This window comes from Lithobates pipiens, unplaced genomic scaffold (genome assembly GCF_037356315.1).
Source record: "Lithobates pipiens isolate NorthernLeopardFrog02 unplaced genomic scaffold, aLitPip1_a1.2 Scaffold_28, whole genome shotgun sequence".
Classification (NCBI taxonomy): domain Eukaryota; kingdom Metazoa; phylum Chordata; class Amphibia; order Anura; family Ranidae; genus Lithobates; species Lithobates pipiens.
This window is the reverse complement of record NW_027507789.1, coordinates 182,679,451-182,703,338: the sequence shown is the minus strand read 5'-3', so window position 1 is coordinate 182,703,338 and position 23,888 is coordinate 182,679,451. Positions and strand designations below refer to the sequence as shown.

Here is a 23,888-nt window from a genome sequence, read left to right as displayed (position 1 = left end):
AAAATGGGGTCATTTGGGGGGGTTTTGTACTGCCCTGCCATTTTAGCACCTCAAGAAATGAGATAGGCAGTCGTAAACTAAAAGCTGCGTAAATTCCAGAAAACGTACCTTAGTTTGTAGATGTGACAACTTTTGCGCAAACCAATAAATATACAATTATTGACTTTTTTTTTACCAAAGACATGTGGCTGAATACATTTTGGCCTAAATGTATGACTAAAATTGAGTTTATTGGATTTTTCTAATAACAAAAAGTAGAAAATATCATTTTTTTTCAAAATTTGCGGTCTTTTTACGTTTATATCGCAAAAAATAAAAATCGCAGAGGCAATCAAATACCATCAAAAGAAAGCTCTATTTGTGGGAAGAAAAGGACGCAAATTTTGTTTGGGTACAACATTGCATGACCGCGCAATTACCAGTTAAAGCAGCGCAGTGCCAAAGTGTAAAAAGACCTCTGGTCATTTACCAGCAAAATGGTCCGGTCTGAAAGTGGTTAATTACACCCATTCGATTTTAGACGACTAAAATTAGTTTTAGTCTACTAAAACGTACTGGAGATTTAGTCGACTAAATATGACTAAAACTAAAAACAAGTGTGGGAGACTAAAATGGGACTAAAACTAAAATGCCATTTTAGTCCTAAGAATAAGACTAAAACTAAATCGAAATTTGCTGACAAAATTAACACTGATTGTGAACGATTGCTAGAATACATGGCATTGTGTTAGTATTTCTGTTGACATTATGCGATGTATTAGCATAATATGCGGCATAATTTGAAAATGATGATGTGTAAGCAAAGCTGGTGGCACATTAATACTGCTGTAATGAAGTGATGTATTGGACATCGTATTTAGAATGCTATTGTAACTATTTGATCTAACCTCATATCTCACATGGCACCGTATCTATAATTGTATTACTGTCATGTGACATAACTAACAAATGTTTCACAAGACAAACTCATCCTTGTTGCCGGAAAGGCAGCATCTTTCATTACATAACAATACATTCCGGGTTTAATTATTGCTGATATTCATATTGAGTCATCATGTGATGCCGTCACATGTGCAAGAGAAACCAGTTAAGCGTCTTTTAATTGTCATAGGTAACATGGAAAATGAATGCAGAGCTGTACACAAGCCTAACCAACATCTACTTCCTAAGAAACTTGTCTTGTCTTGACTATGTGCAGGGCGTGACGTATATATTTTATATATATATTATATATATATATACATATAGACAGTATTTCACTAAAGTGAGTACACCCCTCAAATTTTTGTAAATATTTTACTATATGTAACAACACTGAATGTGACATGTGACAACACTAAAGAAATGACACTTTGCTACAATGTAAAGTAATGAGTGTACAGCTTGTATAACAGTGTCAATTTGCTGTCCCCTTAAAATAACTCAACACACAGTCATTAATGTGTAAACCGCTTTCAACAAAAGTGAGTACACCCCTAAATAAAAATATCCAAATTGGGCCCAAAGTGTTAATATTTTGTGTGGTCACCATTATTTTCCTGCACTGCCTTAACCCTCTTGGGCATGGTGTTCACCAGAGCTTCACAGATTGCCACTGGAGTCCTCTTCCACTCCTCCATGACGACATCACAGAGCTGGTGGATATTAGAGACCTTGCGCTCCTTCACCTTCCATTTGAGGATTCCCCACAGATGCTCAATAGGGTTTAGGTCTGGAGACATGTTTGGCCGGTCAGTCCATCACCTTTACCCTCAGCTTCTTTAGAAAGGCAGTGGTCGTCTTGGAGGTGTGTTTGGAGTCGTTATCATGTTGGAATACTGCCCTGCGGCCCAGTCTCCGAAGGGAGGGGATCATGCTCTGCTTCAGTATGTCACAGTACATGTTGGCATTCATGGTTCCCTCAATGAACTGTAGCTCCCCAGTGCCGGCAGCACCCATGAAGCCCCAGACCATGACACTCCCATCACCATGCTTGACTGTAGGCAAGACACACTTGTCTTTGTACTCCTCACCTCGTTGCCCCCACACACACTTGACACCATCTGAACCAAATAAGTTTATCTTGGTCTCCTCAGACCACAAGACATGGTTCTAGTATTCCAAGTCCCACTCAATACCTTATAAAGCCTCTGGGCTCCAGGACCCTGACTGGGCTTTGCCAACCTGTAGAAATCTAGCTTCCGTCCATATGAAACATTTCAAGGCTTATACGAAGGGTACTGACTATATTGTAGTTTAGGGCTCTATATAGAGACAGAGGATGGCTCCTTTCTCAGAGACAAACGGCTGAACAAGCAGTGTATGTGTAAAAAGACATATGGAGAATGTCAAAATCAATCTTTCACAGGGGCGGACTGACCATTCAGCCACTTGGGCACTGCTAGAGGGCCCTGGGCCACTAGGGGGCCCCATCGGGGTTGTCAGCCTCAGTAAAACCAGGGACAGTATGTAAAAATCTGTGTTTTTTTTACATATGCCTCTGAAATGTCCATCATCGACATCCTTTCGGTCTAAAAATCCAGAGATTATAGCTGCCCCACCTCTCCAGTACCTTCTCAGCCAATAGAAACATATCTGTGTATACTGTGTGTACATGTATGTGTAACCTGTGTGATTGTATACTCTTGTATTTCTTGTGTGTGTGTTTGTGTATACTGTGTGTCCCCATAATCTCCTATTGCCCGGGGGCCCCATAATCTCCTATTGCCCGGGGGCCCCATGAGTTGTCAGTCCGCCCTTGGTCTTTTGTCAACATTTTCAATATAGAGGAACCCCTGAAAAAAACTTTCCAATCTCTGGAAACCCTTGCTAAAAATGACTATATCTACAACTCATGATACGTTAGTGTGATGGTCAGTGAGAAGAATGCTCCTTATACTTTGTGGTCATTGGGAAAAAATCCCCCCTTACAGATAGCTAAAAGGATCAATGGTGTCAGTAGCAACATATTTGAGAGGGAGACATTTTTCATTGCACAGAAAACCCTTAGCAAACTCCCAAGGAAGCCATAGGGTTCAATGGAACCCTGTTTGAGAAACCCTAATCTAAACTAACCAGCCTGAGGCCTATGGGCTTGGGTCTGTATGGAGACAGACTGAAGGGCTGAAAAGAAGAACTATCCAGGAGGATAAAAGCATTGTTCGGGAGCTAAACACATTTATACTTCTGTTTTCTACATAATGACAGTTGGAATTTGATTGGCTGTTTTCAGGAAGGACCTCTATAGCAACTTCAGTAGTCCTTAGACCAAGTTTCTTTTTGATTCCTCATTGCTGGTCCCAGGAAAGATAACGCAAGCTGTTAAAATTAGCCAAGGCTGCTTACTTTGAATGCATAATGTTTAATGGTGGCTATAACATCTTTGAAGAGGATCTTCGAGGTGAACGTGTGTCCATGGTAAATGACTGGCTCGCCATTTGTCCCCTCCCAACAGTCCAGCTCTACACAGCGGCAGCCATCCATAAACGCCCTACACATAGGAAAAAAAGAAGAAAATAAAATTGGCAGTCTTGGCACAATTGTCACTATGCTTAATAAATGAAACACAAGGCAGAATGCTTAACCAGAAAGGGGGTGTCCATGATGAAAAAGGTCTAAAGGGTAAGTGTTACTAAACCCCGGACCCTGCATTCACTGTATATGGTCTCCCACAGTGCACAGAACATGGAAATGCAATTATTTTAGTAAATATAAACTGCTGAATACGTTTTCACATCAGTGGTATATAGCAGTCTTGTAACTTCTATCAGTGTCCAGTCGAGCACTGGTTAAAGCTTGTAGGGGGAGTTTTCATTCTCCCATGATTGTCCTATGAAGCTGCAGAACCCATGACCCTCTGCCTGGACAGCGCTGATTGGCCCTGTGTCGATCACATGCACCCTCCCAAGATAGACCCCACTCAACCTCAAATAGACAAGGAATGATTTTGCCTCACTTCCTATTTTGTCTGCCAACAGGAAGTGAAAAGTAATCTTTTACAGCAATATAAAAGGACAGAGGGTTTAACCCTTTCCCACTCAATTAAAAACTTAAATAAAAAAAACAGCATTTTGTGTGGAGATGGGCTTTAACCTGTAAACAAATATGTAGGAGGGGGTTTCCGGCATTCCTGTATTTTTTTCAGCAATTGTCCTCACCTGATATAGGATTCGGTGCTGCTGGCTCCCACCAGCTGGTGGTTGGTTAGGTAGGTGTTATGGGAGCTGGAGATGAAGTAATGGCTTAGGGGTTGAGTCATATCCTGATACACTTTTCTGTGTTTTTCATTAAAGATGTCTCCCTCTGTGGACAGCAGGTACATCATGAAGCCCTCCTGCATCATCAGGTCATGCTGCTTGGCTGGAGACATACAAAATAAATAAATCAGATCCAATGACAAATCCTGAGCCTGGAGTGTGGGGAGATATGAAATATGATGCTGACTGAGGCCAGATGAACCAATGGCAGCACCAAACAACCGTCCAAGAGTCCAAGGTGATTTAATGATAAAATTAATTCATGGCAAAATGGTAAAAATTAATTATATCATTAAATTACCTTGGTCCGTTGTTTGGCACTCTCGTTGATTTATATGTATGTGACTTTTTCCCTGTTCCTAAAGGTGGTTTCTGTTTTGTGGCACGCTTCTGAAACAGAACTAGTGTGCCCAGTGACCCTTAAAGCATCTGAGTCCATTGCCCTGTTTTTTTCTTATGCTTTGATGCCAGATGAAGGTATTAAGAAACTTTAGGTAACCGTCACACTTTTTGCCAAACTGAGCTGGGCTACTGATCAGGTGTCTGGGCCTGGACCTGAACCTGAACCTAGGACCTCTTCTGTGTTTGACAGTAACTCTTCCTGGTGAGCTACCCCAGATGCTGGACAGCTCCCTGCCTGATTGCTTAGACAACCTTGCCTTATGACTTGCTTGTGAACCTTGAGCTCTTTGCTCCTCCCAGGAACTTGCTGATTTATAGCGTGTCTCTGCACTTCCTGTTTGCCCGATTAATGTCTTCTCTCCACCAAACATCTCGCTCTTGACGCTCGCCGTCCATATCTTTGCTACCCCTCATTCATTACCGACATTCCTCGACTATGCTTCTGCTTGATCCCAAACTGCAACCACTTGTTACCAACCTTTGTCTTGTTTGCTGACTACACTTCTGTTCGATCCTACCTGCTATATCTGCTACTGGCCTCCAGCTTGTTCACCTCCCGATGGGAAAATCCTGAGGACCATGACCTGGTACTAGCATGTAGCAAAACCCATCTCTCCCATCAAAAGCTCTGGTGAACACCAGTTAGTGCTTAGACCCTACACCTCGGGTGCACCTGCGTCATCCTGCAGGGTGACCTGCTTGTTCACTTATCCAGCTGGTGGGCAGGAACCTCTCTACTGCTATAGCTACTGGTCTCTAGACTGAAAAGGAAACTATGATGGTTTGAGTTCAGTTTTAGATAATAAGGAGCAAGGTTTGGGTCTTTATATGAATCATGCAGCCAGGAAAATGACAAGACCTTATGATATCTGGTGGATAATACATATTTGTGACCATTAGTGTTGCATAGTAAAAAGATACATACAATGAAGTAAGATAAAAAATGATAGATTGCTTCGTATTATCTAAATTGCGGGGGATGGAGGTACATTTTGATGTCCTCATATAAAGTCACAAATTCTTTGTTTCTTTTTTCATATCCGTCTTACTTGGGATGCAATTATGCATCAAATATCTTTTATTGGGTAGCATACAGTATATATGTAGTACTGTGGAGACGAAATTATGTGTCTGGCCAAACTTTGTCATTTTTGTGATACCATTGCGTTGTCATGTTATTTTGCTACTATGTTTTATGTTTTGTAGTCTTTGTTTCCTCAGCTTTAATGTATTACATTGTTTATACTTTGTTATAATACAACACTAATGCCGCATACACACGACCAGACTTTTTGACAGCAAAGGTCCGTCGGACAATTCGATCGTGTGTGGGCTCCATCGGACCTTTGCTTGCCAAAGATCCGGCGGACTTTAGAAATAGAACATGTTTTAAATTTTTCCAACGGAACTCCGCCGGACTGAGAAATCCGTTCGTGTGTATGCAAGTCCGACGGACAAAAACCGACGCTAGGACAGCTATTGGCTACTGGCTATGAACTTCCTTATTCTAGTCCGGTCGTACGTCATCACGTTCGAATCCGTCGGACTTTGGTGTGATTGTGTGTGGCCAAATCCGTTCATTCGGAAAGTCCGTCGGAACTTTGCCGAAAGTCAGTCGGAAAGACCGTCGGACCTAGTCCCTCGAAAAGTCCGGTCATGTGTACGCGGCATTATGGTCACAAATATGGTATATCCACCAGACATCACTACACTTTGCTACCTTCTTGGCTATATAATTCATATTAAGTCCCAAATTTACTTTTAATTACCCGAATATCGGGGATAGTCCCCAATTTTTACCCCTCCTTTTTGAGTTCAGTTTTAGTCTTTTATAATCTAATCGTTTTAAGTACATCTGTTTTTTTTTTAAAGATAGATATACAATTTTTGCTTTACAAATGAACAATTAAACCATGACAAAGGTTTCCCAGAGCATTATGGGTTATCTAACCTAACAGCGCGGCAGATGCAGCTTGCTTTGCATCACCTTTTGTCTGATTAAAACCTTATGCCGCGTACACACGGGCGGACTGTATGGCGTACTTAGTCCGTTGAAACACATTTCAGCGGACAGTCCGCTCGTGTGTGGGCTTCAGCGGACTTTTTCAGCGTGCAGTCTGGCGTACTAAGTATTTCGGAATTTTCGAAATTCTGTCCGTCATACTTTGGTTTCAGCGGACAATCTGCTCGTCAGTATGCTAGTCGGATGGACTAAGAATGGCGCATGCCCAGAAAGGATTTACACGGCGGAAGGGTGCTTTGCTGTGTATTGGACTTCCTATTTCTAGTCCCGTCGTACGTGCTGTACACGTCATCGCGCAAGCTTTCGTCGGACTGTTTGGGTATCCGTGTGTGGTCAAGTCCGTTCAGTGGAAAGTATGACGAACTGTCCGTCGGATTGTATGACGGACTAAGTACGCCATACAGTCCGCTCGTGTGTACGCGGCCGTAGATGCAGCTCTCTGGCAAGGGAGGAATCACTGCTCTGAGGACTCATTGAGGGCTATACATAAGGGGTTTCCTTCAACACAACTGTGAATGATACAATATTTTGCATGTGAAAGGAAACCAAACCACCCACGTACTGGCTAGATAGACATTCCATCATTACCTAACTAAAACAAAAAAATGAAAGAAAATATTTTTTAAAAGTCGTATTTTTATAGTTCTGACCATAGTAAACAGAGAAAGATTTAGGGCCGGTTCACACAGCGAGGCACGGCGAGGCGTCTCCGACTTGCCTCGCCGCGACCTGCGGGGACCTCGGCGGCGACTTGCAGAGGACTTCTGTATAGAAGTCAATGCAAGTCGCCCCCGAAGTCGCCCCGAAGTAGTACAGGAACCTTTTTTCTGAGTCGGAGCGACTCGAGTCGCTCCTCTCAGAACGGTTCCATTGTACAGAACGGGGGCGACTTGCGGGAGCGAGGCGAGGCGAGCCGTGTCGCCTCGCATCGCCTCGCTGTGTGAACCGGCCCTTATGCTCCGTTCACACTGCTGCGACTTGGGATCCAATTTATGAGACCCAAAGTTGCATGACATGTGAAATCCCATGTTATGCAGGCCATACACGGTTGAATTTCGAACAAATTTTCTTTTCAAAATCAGAAAACATAGTTTTTTTTGTGATCCGATGGTGCCACCATTGATTTTCGAAATTCGGCCAACCAAGCCTTCAATTTCACCTCATGTTGCTACAGAAAAGAATTTTCTTGGCTGGGAATCTTCTTTTCTCTCCGTAAATTTTCTTTTATCTCCGTACATTTTCTTTTATCTCCGTACATTTTCTTTTCTTATTACGTTTCTCGCACGATTCTCCCATCATTGATTAGAAAATCGTTAGTTTTTCTAAAAATTTCCAACATGTCCGATTCCTCAAATTTTATTTCCGCACGAAAATCGGCTGTTGCTGCAGCCCACTAATGGTGCAAAATTCATACGAAAATTCTTAGATACTATTTTCGAAAGAAAATTCTTTCGAAATTCGAACCGTGTATGGCCGGCATTAGTCAATTACATCAAGGAGACTTCTATCCTATAATTCTATCAAAGTAGTACTCAAGTCGCCTGGCAAAGTCGCACTGCAAGTAGCGCGACTTTCAGGTGTCCTGGCAGAGTGAACCGAGCCGCACAAAATCACATTCCCTTTAAAGTATAACTAAAGGCAAAACATTTTTTTTTTTTAGTTTTGGATGGAGTGGAGAAGGATTAGTACACCTGTCAGTTTGTTATTACTGTCTGTCCCCCAGTTAGGGAGATTCAGTATGAGACCTGTGAACCCTTATCGCAGAGAGTGAAAGAAAATTCCAAATTTTGGGTTGTTCCCTAGGACAGAACAGGAATAGAGGGGAAATCTTCCAATTGGAACACTAGTTCTGGGGACTATTGAGGGATTCCCTCGGTTTAGAGGAATTTCCTCTTACTTCCTGTTTTGGCTATGGGACAGGAAGTGAAGGGAAATCTCCACAATGGGACACATGGCCAAAAAATGACAGGGGTTACAACCTTCCTTTACTCAAAAAGCAAGTTTTGCCTTTAGTTCTATTTTAATAAAATAAATCAAATGTAGGAAAAGTGTTAGTATTGCCCATAACACATTGCAGCTGCCATCATCTATGGGCCCATCCACACTTGTCTGCTGCATTTCTCTGCAATACTCCACATGCATTAACACGTGGTGTTATGTGCATTTATTTGCATTGCATCTCCATATCCATTTTGGGCTGCCAACACGCCTGATTTCCACGCACTGCGACACACCAGTAGTTTACATCTGTGGTATACCACAATGCAAGTGCCTAGGTACACTGAAGTGCCATGAAAAATGATTATAACAAATATGTAGCTAGAGCCTACTTCAAAGAAAAAGATCTGATTGGCTTGTCATGGCCAACACATGTCCTGCCTTGTAGTGATACATTTATGTGTGTGGCTGTACCCAACACTTTAAGGGGTTAATGAGTGGTGGCAGTGTGTGGGGTTTGCAGTTACCACCTAAGATAACATCTGGTAAACTGGAAGATCAAGGAGAACAAGTTTCTTGCATGGAGGCCTACAAGTGTCACCACCACACCCACCCATACTGAACCCATAACACCTAGATAATACAAACATATACAATCCACCAGTGTGTCACTAGATCATAAACACCAAGGGAACTTCTACCGTCTATAACAAATCACATCTCACTGCTATAGGTCTGATCACAGGACATCATTTAAGGATATCTAATCCAAAAAGACAAAACAAATGTGTAATATATCACATACACTATATTGTCAAAAGTATTGTGACACCTGCCTTTACACACACATGAACTTTAATGGCATCCCAGTCTAAAGCTGGATACACACTATACAGTTTTCTTTAGATTTACCAATATACAAATTGAAACTAATGACTGATTTACCAAAACCATATAACATGAGGTCAAACCTTAGCATTTTCAATTTGTATGCAATCAAGCAGGCCCTTGCACTACATGGTTTTGGTAAATCTAAAGCAGTGGGCTCCAAACCCCGACCCGCGGGCCAAATCAGGCCTGCTCGGATGTTTTATCTGGCCTGCAGCTCATTCAGAGACTGCCTGCTTCAAGTCCCCCCTGCACTTTAGGCAGCGGGACAGAGCAGAAGGCAGGCAGGGCGATGTATGTAGGCCGCTGTCAGAGCAGATCCAATGAGGCAGAGGAAGGTGGAGCAGTGGGCGGTTTGCCATATATGCAGGGAGGAGGCGGGGCCCCATTGTCAGGCAGCACAGATGTGGGCAGGCTGTACGGGCTGGAGTCAGGCTGGGGGAGTGGCGACAGAGGAGTAGGGTGGGCTGGGGGAGTGTTGGCAGAGGAGGAGGTTGGAGTGGAGGAGGCTCCTGCTCTGTGCAGCTGCCACCGCCAGATTTGTATGGCAGTATTGTGCCTGCTCCAGTGACAGCTAACCCACCCTGCTGTGCTGCAGATTCCTCCACTAACATCATCTGGAGGAGGAACTGCAGGACTGGGAAGAACTGTCTGCAGGACTGGAAAATCCAAAGGTGTGTGTGATGGTGGAGGGGTGTGTTAGGGGAGAGGTAGGAGGAGGGGGGGTGTGATCAGAGTGGAGAGATATGGGGGGTGTGATCAGACTGGGGGTATCTGGGGTGGAGAGGATCAGGCTGGGGGGGTATCTGGGGGAAGGGGGTGTTATCAGATTGGGGGAGTATCCATTGAGGAAAGGCTCTGACGGGGACACAGACGTGCGGAAAGTCTCTGACGGGGACACAGACGTGCGGAAAGTCTCTGACGGGGACACAGACCTGCAGAAAGTCTCTGACGGGGACACAGACGTGCAGAAAGTCTCCGACAGGGACACAGACATGTGGAAAGGTTCTAGTGGGGGCACAGACCTTTGTAAAGGCTCTGATGGGGACACAGACGTACGGAATTCTCTGACGGGGACACAGACATGCGTCTGGAGTCCAGGCTGATGTTGCCACTTTCACACTGATTCTAGGGACTACTCAGATGTGTGGCTACAGGGATCCTATCCTTCTGTACAAGCCTTACACCTATAGATGTCTTCTGTCTAACCAATTCCTCTATCCACGCTACGCCGCGCTGAGAGATGAATCTCTAGCCGCTAGTATTGCATTTTGACAGCTGACCCCGCCCTAATAGTGCCTGCATTTGATTGGATGCAGGCATTGTTTGGCTTACAATTTTCTACCTGGCTATAATTTTTAATCAGGGAATCCTGGGCAGGAGGTGGGCAACAGGGCCACAAACTGAGCAAATTTTGGACAGTTCCTGTGCCAGTGAGTGGCCCTGTAGACCATCTCCTGCCTGATATCCCTCGATTAGCTTGTGTATGGCCAGGTTAACATTTGCGGGCCAAAGCTCTAACATGTTCAAGCCTGGAGGATGTATTTAGAAACTACATTAAGTTCAGACGTGTTCAGAGACCACAGAGGGAATGCAGTGACCACAGAAGAAATTACAGGCTCTGGAAAAAAAAAAATTCTCTTTAAAAAAAAAAAAAAAGCAAGAACACGTCTACAGATCGAGGCCTGCATTAGTTGGAGCCATGGGTAACCATATGGCCAGATGTTTCTGAAAACCTGAACATCACCACTTTATGCGCTTGTTGGACATCTCATTCCAAAACCCAGTCCTTTCATCGATTGCAGACTGTCTAACTTGATGATCCTGCACTTTCCAGTGTGGGGCACGTATGCTACTGGCGGCCCATCCGGCAGGTACGGCAGACCCGATGTCTTCCAGCACATGCTGATGCTTTAGTACTGAGGCAGAATGGTGATTGCCTATGTAAACAAGGCAGATTGCTGTTCTGTCAGTAGGAAAGGTATTAATCCTGCGTTCCTGAAAAACAGGGACATGGATCAATACCTTCCCATAGTAAAAGCACATCCCCCACAGTAAGAAAACACAGGCTAGGCACTAGGGTTGCCACCTGTCCAGGATTCACCTGGACAGTTCGGGTTTGGAACCATGCGTCCAGGTTTCAGACTGCCCGAAATCCAGACACATTATTCAGACTGGACCATGGCTTCCCAGCAGGGTTACTGGCTGCAGTTATTTAAGCTGAGAGTGTCTGTTACACCCTCTTTCACACTGCCTAAAGCCATCACCCCCCCAAACACACAGACAGGAAAGGAGAGAGGGCTTTATCTGTATCTCTTACTCTCTTAATTAGAAGTCCAGCAGCCTCAGATACATCTGGGGGAGAGGTGCTGACTGCCAAGGGGCGAGTGAGCTCACCATCCATCCCTGTCTGTGACTGGAGTCTCCCCCCTTCTCTCTCCTGCCTCTGAGAGAGTACACTTAGGTAAATCAGGGTTCTCAGAGCACCCTTTACATCAGAGTTCCCCTTTCTACCAATGGGCACACTGTTAATCTTCTTACATCAAAGTCCTCTCCGTACATCAGAGTTCTTAGTGTTCCCCCTTAACTCGGGGTTCCCAGAGCATCCCTTATGTTAGAGTCCCCAGAGTTCTCCCTTACATCAGAGTCTGCAGAGTCTCCCCTTACAGTGAAAGGGAACTCTGCAAGTTCAGATGTAAAAGGGGAACTCTGTGGACTCTGATGTAAAGGGGAACGCTTGTTATTAATGTCATATGATTAGAAAAATTATTTAATAGCAAGATATATCTATAGTTTATACTATAAAAAAAAAAAATTGCTGTGCGCCGATAAAGTGTTCGGGTTTGACTTGAAGAAAAGGTGGCAACCCTACTAGGCACACAGCTAACCCTTTGATCACCCCTGATGTTAACCCCTTCCCAGCCAGTGTCGTTAGTACAGTGACAGTGAAAATTTTGTAGCGCTGATCGCTGTATTAGTGTCACTGGTTCCTGCAAAGTGGCAAAAGTGAGTGTCGGTTAGTGTCCGATCTGTCCGCCACAATATGGCAGTCTGGCTATAAGTCGCTGATCGCCACCATTACTAGTAAAAAACACTATAACAAACCAATCAATATACGCTTATTGGGCTTTTTTTTTTACCGAAAAATATGTAGCAGAATACATATTAGCCTAAATTGATGAAGAACTTTGATTTTTTTTTTATTGGATATGTTTTATAGCAGAAAATAAAAATATTGTTTTATTTTTTCAAACTTGTTGGTCTTTGCTTGTTTATAACACAAAAGATTATAACCACAGAGGTGATCAAATGCCACCAAAAGAAAGCTCTATCTGTGGGGAAAAAAAGGATATACATTTTATCTGGGTACAGCGTCGCATGACCACGCAATTGCCAGTTAAAATAAAGCAGTTCCCTATCGCAAAAAAAATGGCCTGGTCGGGGGGGGGGGGTAAAAGTGGTTAATTTGGAGTTGGATAGCAAATCTCTGCAACAGCGGCTAGAAATGAAGTGACATCAATGTGTGAAAATTGTCTGCAAGGTGATAAATCGGAGTTCTGACAGTGGATACTTCTCATAAAGCTGTGTGTGTTGGTGACACATCGCCCTTATGTCTCCTTTTAAAAACCATTACCGGTTAAACCAGTTTTTGGTTCTTTGTTCTTATCATCACTAATTCACACTCGTGATGATAACATTCCAGCACCGAGTACCTGAATGATCGGTCGTTTTTGTATTTATAGTTCCGGAAAAGTGAGACACTTCAGCACTCCCAGGTCAAAGCAGCTCCAGTCATTTATGCGACATTACCATGCAGATATTCTGACCATACTTCTAGCAACTTCAATTGCTGTCAATCAGACTTATCAAAAGTCATTGAAAGAATGATTACAAATTAATGATTATAAAATAATCGAAAGGCAAACTTGGATCAACTCTATGAACTAAAATACAGGAGGTGGACACAACAATGTGAACACCAGTAATATAGGACTTGATGTTATTTGTGTACGCCAGTGGGATCCAAACTGCGGCCCGGGGGCCAGATGTGGCCCTTTGATTGCCTTTATCCGGCCCTTGGGGCACTTTTCGCCAGAACTATTCCTCAAACTGACACCAAAGATGGGGCACTATTCCTCAAATTGACACCAGCGATGGGGCACTATTCCTTAAACTGACACCAGCGATGGGGCACTATTCCTTAAACTGACACCAGCGATGGGGCACTATTCCTTAAACTGACACCAGCGATGGGGCACTATTCCTTAAACTGACACCATTGATGGGACAATATCTCTCAAACTGACACCAACCTGAAACTGACACCAACAATTGGGCCCTATTCCTCAAACTGACACAAGCGATGGGGCACTATTCCTTCCCGTAATACCAAAGATGCATTGTTTACTCCCACTGACGCCAGAACAATTTCCAATCCCAGCGACCACAGTCTGGTCCCCCTCAAGTCTTGATGACAGTAAACTGGCTATTTGTTTAGAAAATTTGGAGACCCCTGGTGTAGGCTATACTAAAAAAAAGCAAAAGTTGCAATTATTTTTTATCTTATTTTTTTTTGTCTTTGCTCGGGGTAGTGTATATGCCAGTGTTTTCCACATTGGGCCTGATGAACAATTGACGGAGAGCCAAATATTTGTTGCGTGGAACACTTATTAATGGAATGTGTATGTCCATAATTGTTCAAGTTGAAGGGTACGCACCTGAAGATTTGACTAGTGTGCCAAATTTTAAAGAATCAACATGTCACGTGAAAGTTGCACTATCTGGGCCAAATAAATCATTTTTCAGAAGAAAAATAATGAACCACAGCTAGGTGTGTTGGGTGACATTTACCATTCCTCTACAACCGCCAGTCATAGTTTAGTGGGCCCACTGTGTTTCGTAGCAGTTAGTACGAGGCTTGTTAAACTTATGAAGAGTACAGACCATGGACACGCATTTGACTGAAGCATCTATAGCAGCAAAATTTTAAGAGCAACAGACTCCGCAGTTAGGACTTCATTAGTGAAGAAGAACAGTGGTGAAAAAACAAAACTAAATGATAGATGTAGGTGGGGTGCAGCAGGGTGCGATGGAATAACACACCCAGTCCAATGACAGAACTTGTATTGAAATAATGCAGAGACCGTTCACAAATAACCCGGTGGGAAGGCATCCCAACTGTGAACACTGGCAGTTCCAACAGTGTGTAGAGAGCAGAGTGCAGGCGAACTTTCAGCGTCTGTAGAGAGGGGAAGAATGCGACCTGGCCGCCTTGTATCCAACAGGCACATGTCCAGAGAAGTGTGAACCCCACGATTTCCCTCCTTGTCAGGAACCTTTTCCTGCCACTAGTACTGTCCCAACCAGATAGCGTACATGTCCCTACTCTACAAACTCGCAAATCCGTGCCATACCTAGGAGCCAAGGCTCTGCCTGACCCAAGATGGCTGCCAGAGTTACAGGAGACAGCAGCATCCAATTTGATGCTTCCTCAGTGACCCAGGAAACCATAGAAGGGGGCTGTGTTTCTCCTGACTTCCTTTCTAACTGCAGTGCTGCTGCAGAAGAGCGTCACCTGCAGTGGAGAAAGTAGACTGCACCTGCTTACATAGGAACTAAAACATGAATTGTGGCCAAACAACACAAAACTATTGCCGCAAAAGTCGCATTAGTACTTAGTGTCCACCTTGAAGACCCTTCTTCCACAAAAATAATACACATACAACGATGTAAAACCCATACCTATTAAGGAGCTAAAACAATGCAGTTATGAATTATCCTTTACTCACAAAGTATATCAGAAAGGAACAATAGACAATGGTTGACAACTAATAATTGATACATCACCCGACCTTACCTTTCTCATTCAGCTCATACTTGTGAATAATCTCCCGTGCCCTTTCTAAGGTGGCTTCTTCCCCCTGATGTTGCAGGAACTCCTGTAACTCCTCTGCAGACAGGACCCGATCCTCACCGGAATACTTGTGAAATATTTCTTCCAGCTCCGGCCGGTACATGAGCTGAGTACAGAACTCTTCGATTTCACGGTCCTCCAGCCTGTCCGTGTTGGAACGGTCACATTTCTGTACAAAGGGATACAAGATCATCCGAAAGAATTAGGATCGCCTCTAGTGGGTATTAAAACTCTTAGCCCTTGTACACACGGTCGGAGAAGACGTCGGAATGTGTCCTATCGGACCGTGTTGTTGGATAATCCGACTGTGTGTGGTATGCATCCGACTGATTCCGTCGGAATATCCGTCGGACCCAATTTTCCAACTTGTTGGAAATATTTTCTGACCAACTGGTTCGATCGGACATACTCCGGACCAAGTGCCACGCTGCTCAGATCAAATTCCTACATCAAAGCTATTGGCTACTAGCCTGAATGTAGTCCCATTGTAACGAAATTACGTCATCACGTTCTGAATGATCGGATTTTTCGACAACTTAGTCCAACCGTGTGTATGCAACAGTTTCGGACAAGATCCGACGGGCAAAATCCGACGGATTTGGTTGTCGAAATCTCCGACCGTGTGTACAGGGGCTAAAGGAAGCTCAATCTGAACATCTGTCCTTGACAGAGCACACGTGACCAAGTGTGCAGTACAGTGACCTTCCACTGGGGGAAGCTTGGATTTTCAAAGCGGAACTAAACCCATCAATGTAATAGTTTAAAAAAACGGTTACATTCCCAACAAGTTGTGGGAATGTAACTGTTACATTGGTTATGTTCTCAACCAAACTGTCAAACCATCAAATGGTTGGTGTCATAACTGATCACATGTGCAGCATCATGGGAGTTGAAGATCAAAAAGAGGCCAAGATGGCAGCTTCCTTGGCTGAGAACAATAGGAGAGTTTGGTTCCGCTTTAACACAGTAATAAATCGTTTAAGCCCAAAAGAACTTAAACGATTGGATCCTGCAATAAAAGACTATGCTGGCATGTGGTGAGCTTGCCAAGCGATAGAACCGGCAGCAAAGTCTTGATCTTTGACACTCTTAATGGTGTGATGGATGCTTGGTCCCACTCTATGCTCAATGGTTCCTTCCACTGGCCCCTGTGTGACTAGAGTAGTGATGTAAGGACTTGATGAAGGAACAAGTACGGGGGGACACAGGTATCCAAAACTTCTAGGAGGTGTATCAGATGTGAGGATTAAAGGCTCTATCACTTGAGTATGCTGGACTCACTGCCCACCACAGATGTAAATATTCACCAATCTTCTATTACAGGGACCTTTCTATGGGGTTTTGTTTTGGGGAAGTCGTTTTAAGAATGGTTGCACACCTCGCATGTTTCATGTTGGGTTATCAACAATTATTTGTTTTCATGTGCTTTAATGCCATCAATAGGCCCTATAACCTGTAACACATAAAAAAAAAAGACTATGCATTACAATGCATCGCACAGTTGTGAACTACTTCATAAACTGTCCAGCAGGATCAAAGGCTCTGCAACCAGCAATGATTTTGTGCATTAACCCATAACAACCAATCAGATTTCACTTACTGTAGGCAGAAGTGTAACAAAAGAAAAGTTTGATTGGCTGCTATGGATTAAGATGCGTCGTTTTGTATTTGCCTTACTGAATAATCCTGAGGTTTGCATTTCAGCTGCCTCTGGCAGGGGCTCAAGTATTGCACAGTAGATGGGTGTGTGCCACTCGCTGAATCTAATTTTAGTCATCCATTTTTGCCAAAACAACCACAGCACAAGGCAGATACAGAGTATAATTCTACAGTGGAGGGCAAGAGAGGCCCAGCAACTGCTAACCCTGAAATAAGATAAAGTGAGAGACCCATAATGGAGACAGGGTGCGCACCACCCAGCATGGGTCTAATAATATGTTATTACATGACGGGAGGCTCAGGAATGCATTAGCTGTGCCAGTCTACACTGAAAATGTATTGCATGTTTTTATTGCTTGTTGTCACATAAAATCTGCTTATCTGATACAGAAAGCCTGTTACCAGTGTGACTTGTTATATATTTTATGGCATTTTAGGAGAATGGGGTAGAGATGGTGGTTGGTGGAATACATTTACATTGCAGGGGTCAGTGCCAGCTCAGATTTCCTCTGCAAGCTAACACAGTACAAAATTCTGTATCATGTTCAGAGAGTGGTGATGTCATATGCATACACTATAACTCATATCTGGAGAGCAGTGATGTCATATCCATACACTAATAAATTATATCTGAAGAGTGGTGATGTCATATCCATATACTATAACTTATATCTGGAGAGCAGTGATGTCATATCCATATACTATAACTTATATCTGGAGAGTGATGATGTCATATCCATATACTATAACTTATATCTGGAGAGCAGTGATGTCATATCCATATACTATAACTTATATCTGGAGAGCAGTGATGTCATATCCATATACTATAACTTATATCTGGAGAGTGGTGATGTCATATCCATATACTACAACTCATATCTGGAGAGCGGTGATGTCATATCCATACACTATAACTTATATCTGGAGAGCAGTGATGTCATATCCATGTACTATAACATATATAGAGAGCAGTGATGTCATATCCGTACACAATAACTCACATCTGGAGATCAGTGATGTCATATCCATACACTATAATGCCCTGTACACACGATAGGATTTTCCAACAACAAATGTGAGCTTGTTGTTAGAAAGTTTGACCGTGTTTATGCTCCGTAGAACATTTGTTGTCAGAATTTCCACCAACAAATGTTTGAGAGCAGGTTCCCAAATTTTCCGACAACAAAACTTGTTGTCGGAAATTTCCGAGCGTGTGTGTGTGTACGTAAGTACGATGCACAAAAATCCATGCATGCTCGGAATCAAGCAGAAGAGCCGCACTGGATATTGAACATTTTTCTCGGCTCGTCGTACGTCACCACGTTCTTGACGTTCGGAATTTCTGACAACATTTGTGTCACCGTGTGTATGCAAGACAAGTTTGAGCCAACATCTTTCCGAAAAAAATAACTTATATCTGGAGAGTGGTGATTTCATATCAATATCTCTGGAGAGAAGTGATGTCATATCAATACACTAAAACTTAGAGTAGTGATGTCACGCCCATACACTATAACGTATATCTGAAGAGTGGTAATGACATATCCATGCATTTTCAATTATATACGGAGAGCAGTGATGTCACACCCATACACCATAACTTCTATCTGGAGTACGATGATGTCATACCATACACTATCATTTGTTTTTGGAGAGCAGTGGTGTCCCATCCATAAACTATCATTTATATCTGGACAGAGGTGATGTCACACCCATACATCATAATTTATATTTGGAGAGTTGTGATGTCACACCCATACACTATCAATTATAGCTGGAGACTGGTGATGCTATATCCATACTCCATATATTTGGACAGTGCCACACCCATACACCATATATTACTGTAAATCCAGAGAGTGGTGATTATACATCCAAACATTATAATTTATATCTGGACAGTGATGATGTCACCCCATACACTATAACTTATATTTAGATATTGGTGATGTCACAACTATAAACCATAACAATTAAAGGAGGACACTTTGTCACCTTAAAGAGTGTGTAGGCGTAGATGTCATTCATATCAATGTTGATCATCCTCAGCATGTCCTTCACTTCTTGAAAACTCATCTTCTCATCTCCGTCTCTGTCCGCCTGATGCAGATAATCTCGGATCCAAATATAGTTCAGTCAAGGAACACAATGCAGCGAGAAAGGAAGGAAACATGGGCAGACATTCATTGAGGAGATGGAGCTGTGATACGATCACAAGAACATTCTAAAGGATGGCATACCCTTGTGGATGAACTCTTGCCTCATCTACTCTCAGTGGCCGGCTACCCAACCTGTAACATATTTGGCCATCCATGTAGATTGGTCAAATCTGACAGATATGGACCACCCACACTGGAGCACCCTGCACATATCTTTTAGGAGACAATAGATATTTTCCTTCAAGAATCAATGTAGTCCCAGAAAGTTCACATCTTCCAGGGTGGTCCATACTTACACCAATTATTAGCAGAGAAAGTACAAAATGAGCCTTCTATGTAGGTAACCTACATGTTCAGGTAACTTAAAGCAGAACGTCAGACAAATATAAAAGACACAAATTAATGCAGCTCTGTATTAATTAAAAAACATACAAAGTGTATTTTAAATGCGAGAGGTGTAATGCCCTGTACACACGACAGGTTTTCCCATCGGAATAAACAGCGCATAAGACTAAAACGAAATTGAAATTTGACTTCAAAATGAACACTGGTCTGTAGTGCATGTTCATATCTCAATACCATAAATAATATATTTGATTTTTCACTCCAGCAGTATATAATGAGTTTGGAAATTGTAGAGAAATGTTAACTAATGCATTACAATTTAACTACACCCATTCGATTTTAGATGACTAAAAAGAGTTTGTCGACTAAAATGTGTGGAGATTTATTCGACTAAATACGACTAAAACTAAAACAACTGCAGAAGACTAAAATGGCACTAAAACTAAAATGGCATTTTAGTCCTAAGACTAATGCCCTGTACACACAATCGGACATTTCGATGACAAAATCCGTTGTATTTTTCCCGACGGATTTTGGCCCAAACTTGTCTTGCATACACATGGTCGCACAAAGTTGTCGAAAATTCAGATCGTTCAGAACGAGGTGACGTAAAACACGTATGACGGGACGATAAAGAGGCCAGTAGCCAATAGCTTTCATCTAGTAATTTATTCTGGCCCTTTGTGCGTCGGAATTGTGTACACACAATCGGAATTTAAAAGATCAGATTTTTTTGTCGGAAAATTTTAGATCCAGATCGCAAACTTTGTGTGTCAGAAATTCCGACAGAAAAAGTCAAATGGAGCCCACACACAATCAGAATTGCCGACAACACAATCCGAGCGCACATTTTCCGCCAGAAAGTCTGACCGTGTATACAGGGCTTTAGACTAAAACTGAATTGAAATTTGCTGCCAAAATTAACACTGCAAAACACCGGAAACCCTTTGTCAGAATTTCTGCATATAGCCCTATGGGACAGACAGTGCACTGTCCACATGGGCTTCTGTGCCCAAGTCATCTATGACATGTGTGATTGCAGTTTGAATGTTTTTCCTCCTTTGCAATATTAAACACCTCATTGCAGTTCAGCTGATTCAGTTCATCTGTCATTTTAGCCTTTGCAAGCAAGATATACTCCTTTGTGATGGCACAACTGTCTTGGAAGGTCACTACTTGCCATGTTTTGTGAGCTTCTTCACTGACAAAAGATTGGTTTCAAGAGCAGGAACATTTTTCACACATATCTTTCTAGTGACACTCTGGGAAATAGGACAGTAAAGAAAACTGTCGCCAATTCCTTCTGATTCCACTGTAGCACCCTCCTAGGTAGGTGCTAGAGAGAGCATAGTTTTGGGCTTCCCTGATTAACAGGGGGGCTAACAGTCAAATTTAGGTGCTCTTTGCCTAACAGGGAGCAGTGATCTATTGTTAGGGTCTGCTCAGTGTGATCAGATGCTGCTCATATTGTCTGCCTGTTTCACACTGGTCCAATAAGAAGGGGCATATTGGACAGTGGGAGGAAACCTGACAAATGGGAGCATGGGTGTAGCTACAGCCCTGGCCATTGGCAGAGGAAGTTGCCTCAAGGCCAGCTGGGTGACTGTATTTATACCAGGAGAACACATGTGCATGGGTCTTCAGCTGGAGAGCGGGGTCCCGGAGGAAGGGGGGCTGCTGCCCCTTCTCTGTATATGCTGCCATGCGGCCTCAGGTGGTCGACCTGAGGGCCAGGGCTGGAGTAAGCTGCAATCCAGATGTCCTGCAGAGCTGACTGAGAGGGAGACATACCTAAAAGTATCTGTTCCTGGCTACTGTGAGTACAGACCTAAATCTAGGGGCCTGTTCTGTGAGGGCAAGCTAGTAAAGTCAGTGGACGAGGGCCAGCTAAAGGGGATACTGGTTAGTGTCCTGAAGAATTTGAGTTCATTGGGTCTGCTGCCACAGCAAGCGAAAGACTTATTCTTCCATACTATCGAAAACCATATTTGCTTTAGACGGATGTAAAAAAGCAAATGTTAAATAAAATTAAGGACCTGTGTCAATGGGTTTTTGTTCACTTCATGTAGGTTTTGATTCCCATACAAGTCTATAAAAATGCAAAACCTTCTTGAAGCAGGTCAGATAAGAAGGTCAGCCACAGGGCAGATGCATCAAATAATGATCCCAGAAACATCTCCAAATGATGTCAAACAGCCACCATCAACATAAACCCAAAACCGGTTGACACAGGCCTTAAAGCAAACTTGTTTTTTGCCAAGAGGAAAACCAACAGGTTCTCTTTAATGCCCCCACCCCCAGCAACACATTCTTCCCTTTCCCCTACTCCCCTGCCCATCCATTTACCTGGTAGAAGTGTTAAAAATACACAGTACTTACAGGTATGGGGGAGAAAGTGACTCGCTCCATGTGCCAATCGCCAAGTACTAATAAACTCACAGGGGGGCAAGGCAAAGCACATGTTCACTTTCAATTCCACACTGGCTTGTAGAGCAATTATATACAGTATAACAGTTTTTAAATGAAATCAAAACTTTTCTTTAAATAATATGAACAGGAAAAAGGTAAGTAGATGCACAACCTGTGTGAAAAAAAGATATTAATCGATCACAGTGAGAAGCTCTGCTGCATCAACATGGCTTAAAGTGAACCTATCACAAGGAAGCTATCATTTCCTAAATGTTTGTAACTTAGCTGTCATGCTGACCCACTCAACTAAGTTGTTGTCTTGGGATAAGTAAGCAGAACAAGAAAGATAGATGTCCTAAAAAGCATTTCTATACCCCTTCTGGATCAGGTACCGAATCCAGAGGGTCACCAAGAGACCCAGGAAACTAGTATTTTCAGGAAGAGGGGTCAGCAATAGTAGCGTCTAAGTACTTCTCCTATGACAGTGTTTTTTTATGGTTTAAGATAGAAAGATAGAAGTCCTTAAAAGCATTTCTATACCCATTCTGGATCAGATGACCAAGGTACCGAATCCAGAGGGTCACCATGGGTCCCAGGAAACTAGTATTTTCAATAAGAGGGGTCAGCAATAGTAGCTTCTACCTACTTCTTCTATGGCAGTGTTCTTTTATAGTTTCCATTAATTTCTTTAAGGATATTGGACTAACTTCTCCCGCTGGCTCATGGCTATTGCTCTTTCCATAAGTTTCCGCAGCCCCTGGATCCAACTTTGGGCTTCTTGTTCACTACTGGCGGCCAGGTCCAAGTTTTTTCTCCTCCCCATAAAGGAAATACTGAAGCAGCAACTCTCTGGGAAGCGGCGGCCATTTCTTCGTAGCCCTTCTGACTGATGCCCTTCACGAATAGACTCGATGTGTAAGATGGAGACTGTGGAATAGGACAGAAGAGTAAGGAGATGAGAACATTAAAAATGTGTACACAATTTACAAATTAAGAGGACGCAGGAAGATATATATATATATATATTGTGGCAGCACGCAGGTAAAATCACCTGGTTGTATCCAGGATGGGAAATATGTGTGTCCTAGATTCAGGCTTTATGCAGACTTTTACAATTAGAGGGGAAGAGTTAATGAGCCCAGCTGTAGTAAGTGGGCTCATTAAGACCTCTACAAAAAACCCCAGCATGCATAGGGAGATGCTCCATCCTGGAACCAGTTTTGTGTTGTATAGACTGGGGAGTGTGTCACCTGTACTGTGCGGTGAGTTAACGCCTGTGTGGCAAAACCTTTACAACAAAGGCAGGGACTGGTACAGCACAAGGCTGCACCCAGTTGTTAGACAGGGAGTCTACGTGTGTAGTTAGAGGTCAAGCTGACCAGGATTTATTTTCTTGTTTTATTTTGTTTGGCTGTTATGTGTATCACTGCATGTAGCATAAATAAACCGGATCTTTTGTTTTTTTAACCTACACCGCTGTCTGCTGTGCCTGACTTTGTGTTGTGAACCCATCCAGGGGGTCACACACACCCGCTGCCGAGCTAACCCCTCACAGTTGGTGGAGAATTTTGGCACCTTTTTTTTTTGTTAAGGCCAGCATGGAGGAGATACTGAGACAGCTGGCTCTAGCAAATGCAAACCAGCAACAAGCAAATGCAAATCAGCAGCAAACAAATGCAGGTTTACAAAAGAGCCTTGCAGCCCAGCAGCAGATAAATGCAACTTTGCAGCAGAGTTTGGAAAATCAGCAGAAGGCTCACCAGCAGAGTTTGGAAGCTCAGCAACAAGCCCAGCAGCGATCTGAAGCCCGCTTCATAGACCTGTTGCAGAAGCAAGAGCAGAATTTTCAACAGAAAATAGAGACATTAATACAGCAACGTCCGCAGACCAATGAAGCAAGTGGTTACAATAAT

The 23,888-nt window shown here is 43.1% G+C and overlaps 1 protein-coding gene across 1 annotated transcript in view; it reads right to left on the bottom strand.

The window, feature by feature from the left end:
• PLCD3 (phospholipase C delta 3) overlaps positions 1 to 23,888 on the bottom strand; it is a 94,951-nt gene that overhangs the window by 20,458 nt on the left and 50,605 nt on the right. The window contains exons 3-7 of the mRNA XM_077460077.1: positions 22,674 to 22,902; positions 19,058 to 19,187; positions 15,344 to 15,569; positions 4,137 to 4,338; positions 3,325 to 3,469 (exon numbers count right to left, since the gene is read on the bottom strand). Coding sequence (XP_077316203.1) covers positions 3,325 to 3,469; positions 4,137 to 4,338; positions 15,344 to 15,569; positions 19,058 to 19,187; positions 22,674 to 22,902 — 932 coding nt within the window. The remainder of the gene's footprint in view (positions 1 to 3,324; positions 3,470 to 4,136; positions 4,339 to 15,343; positions 15,570 to 19,057; positions 19,188 to 22,673; positions 22,903 to 23,888) is intronic.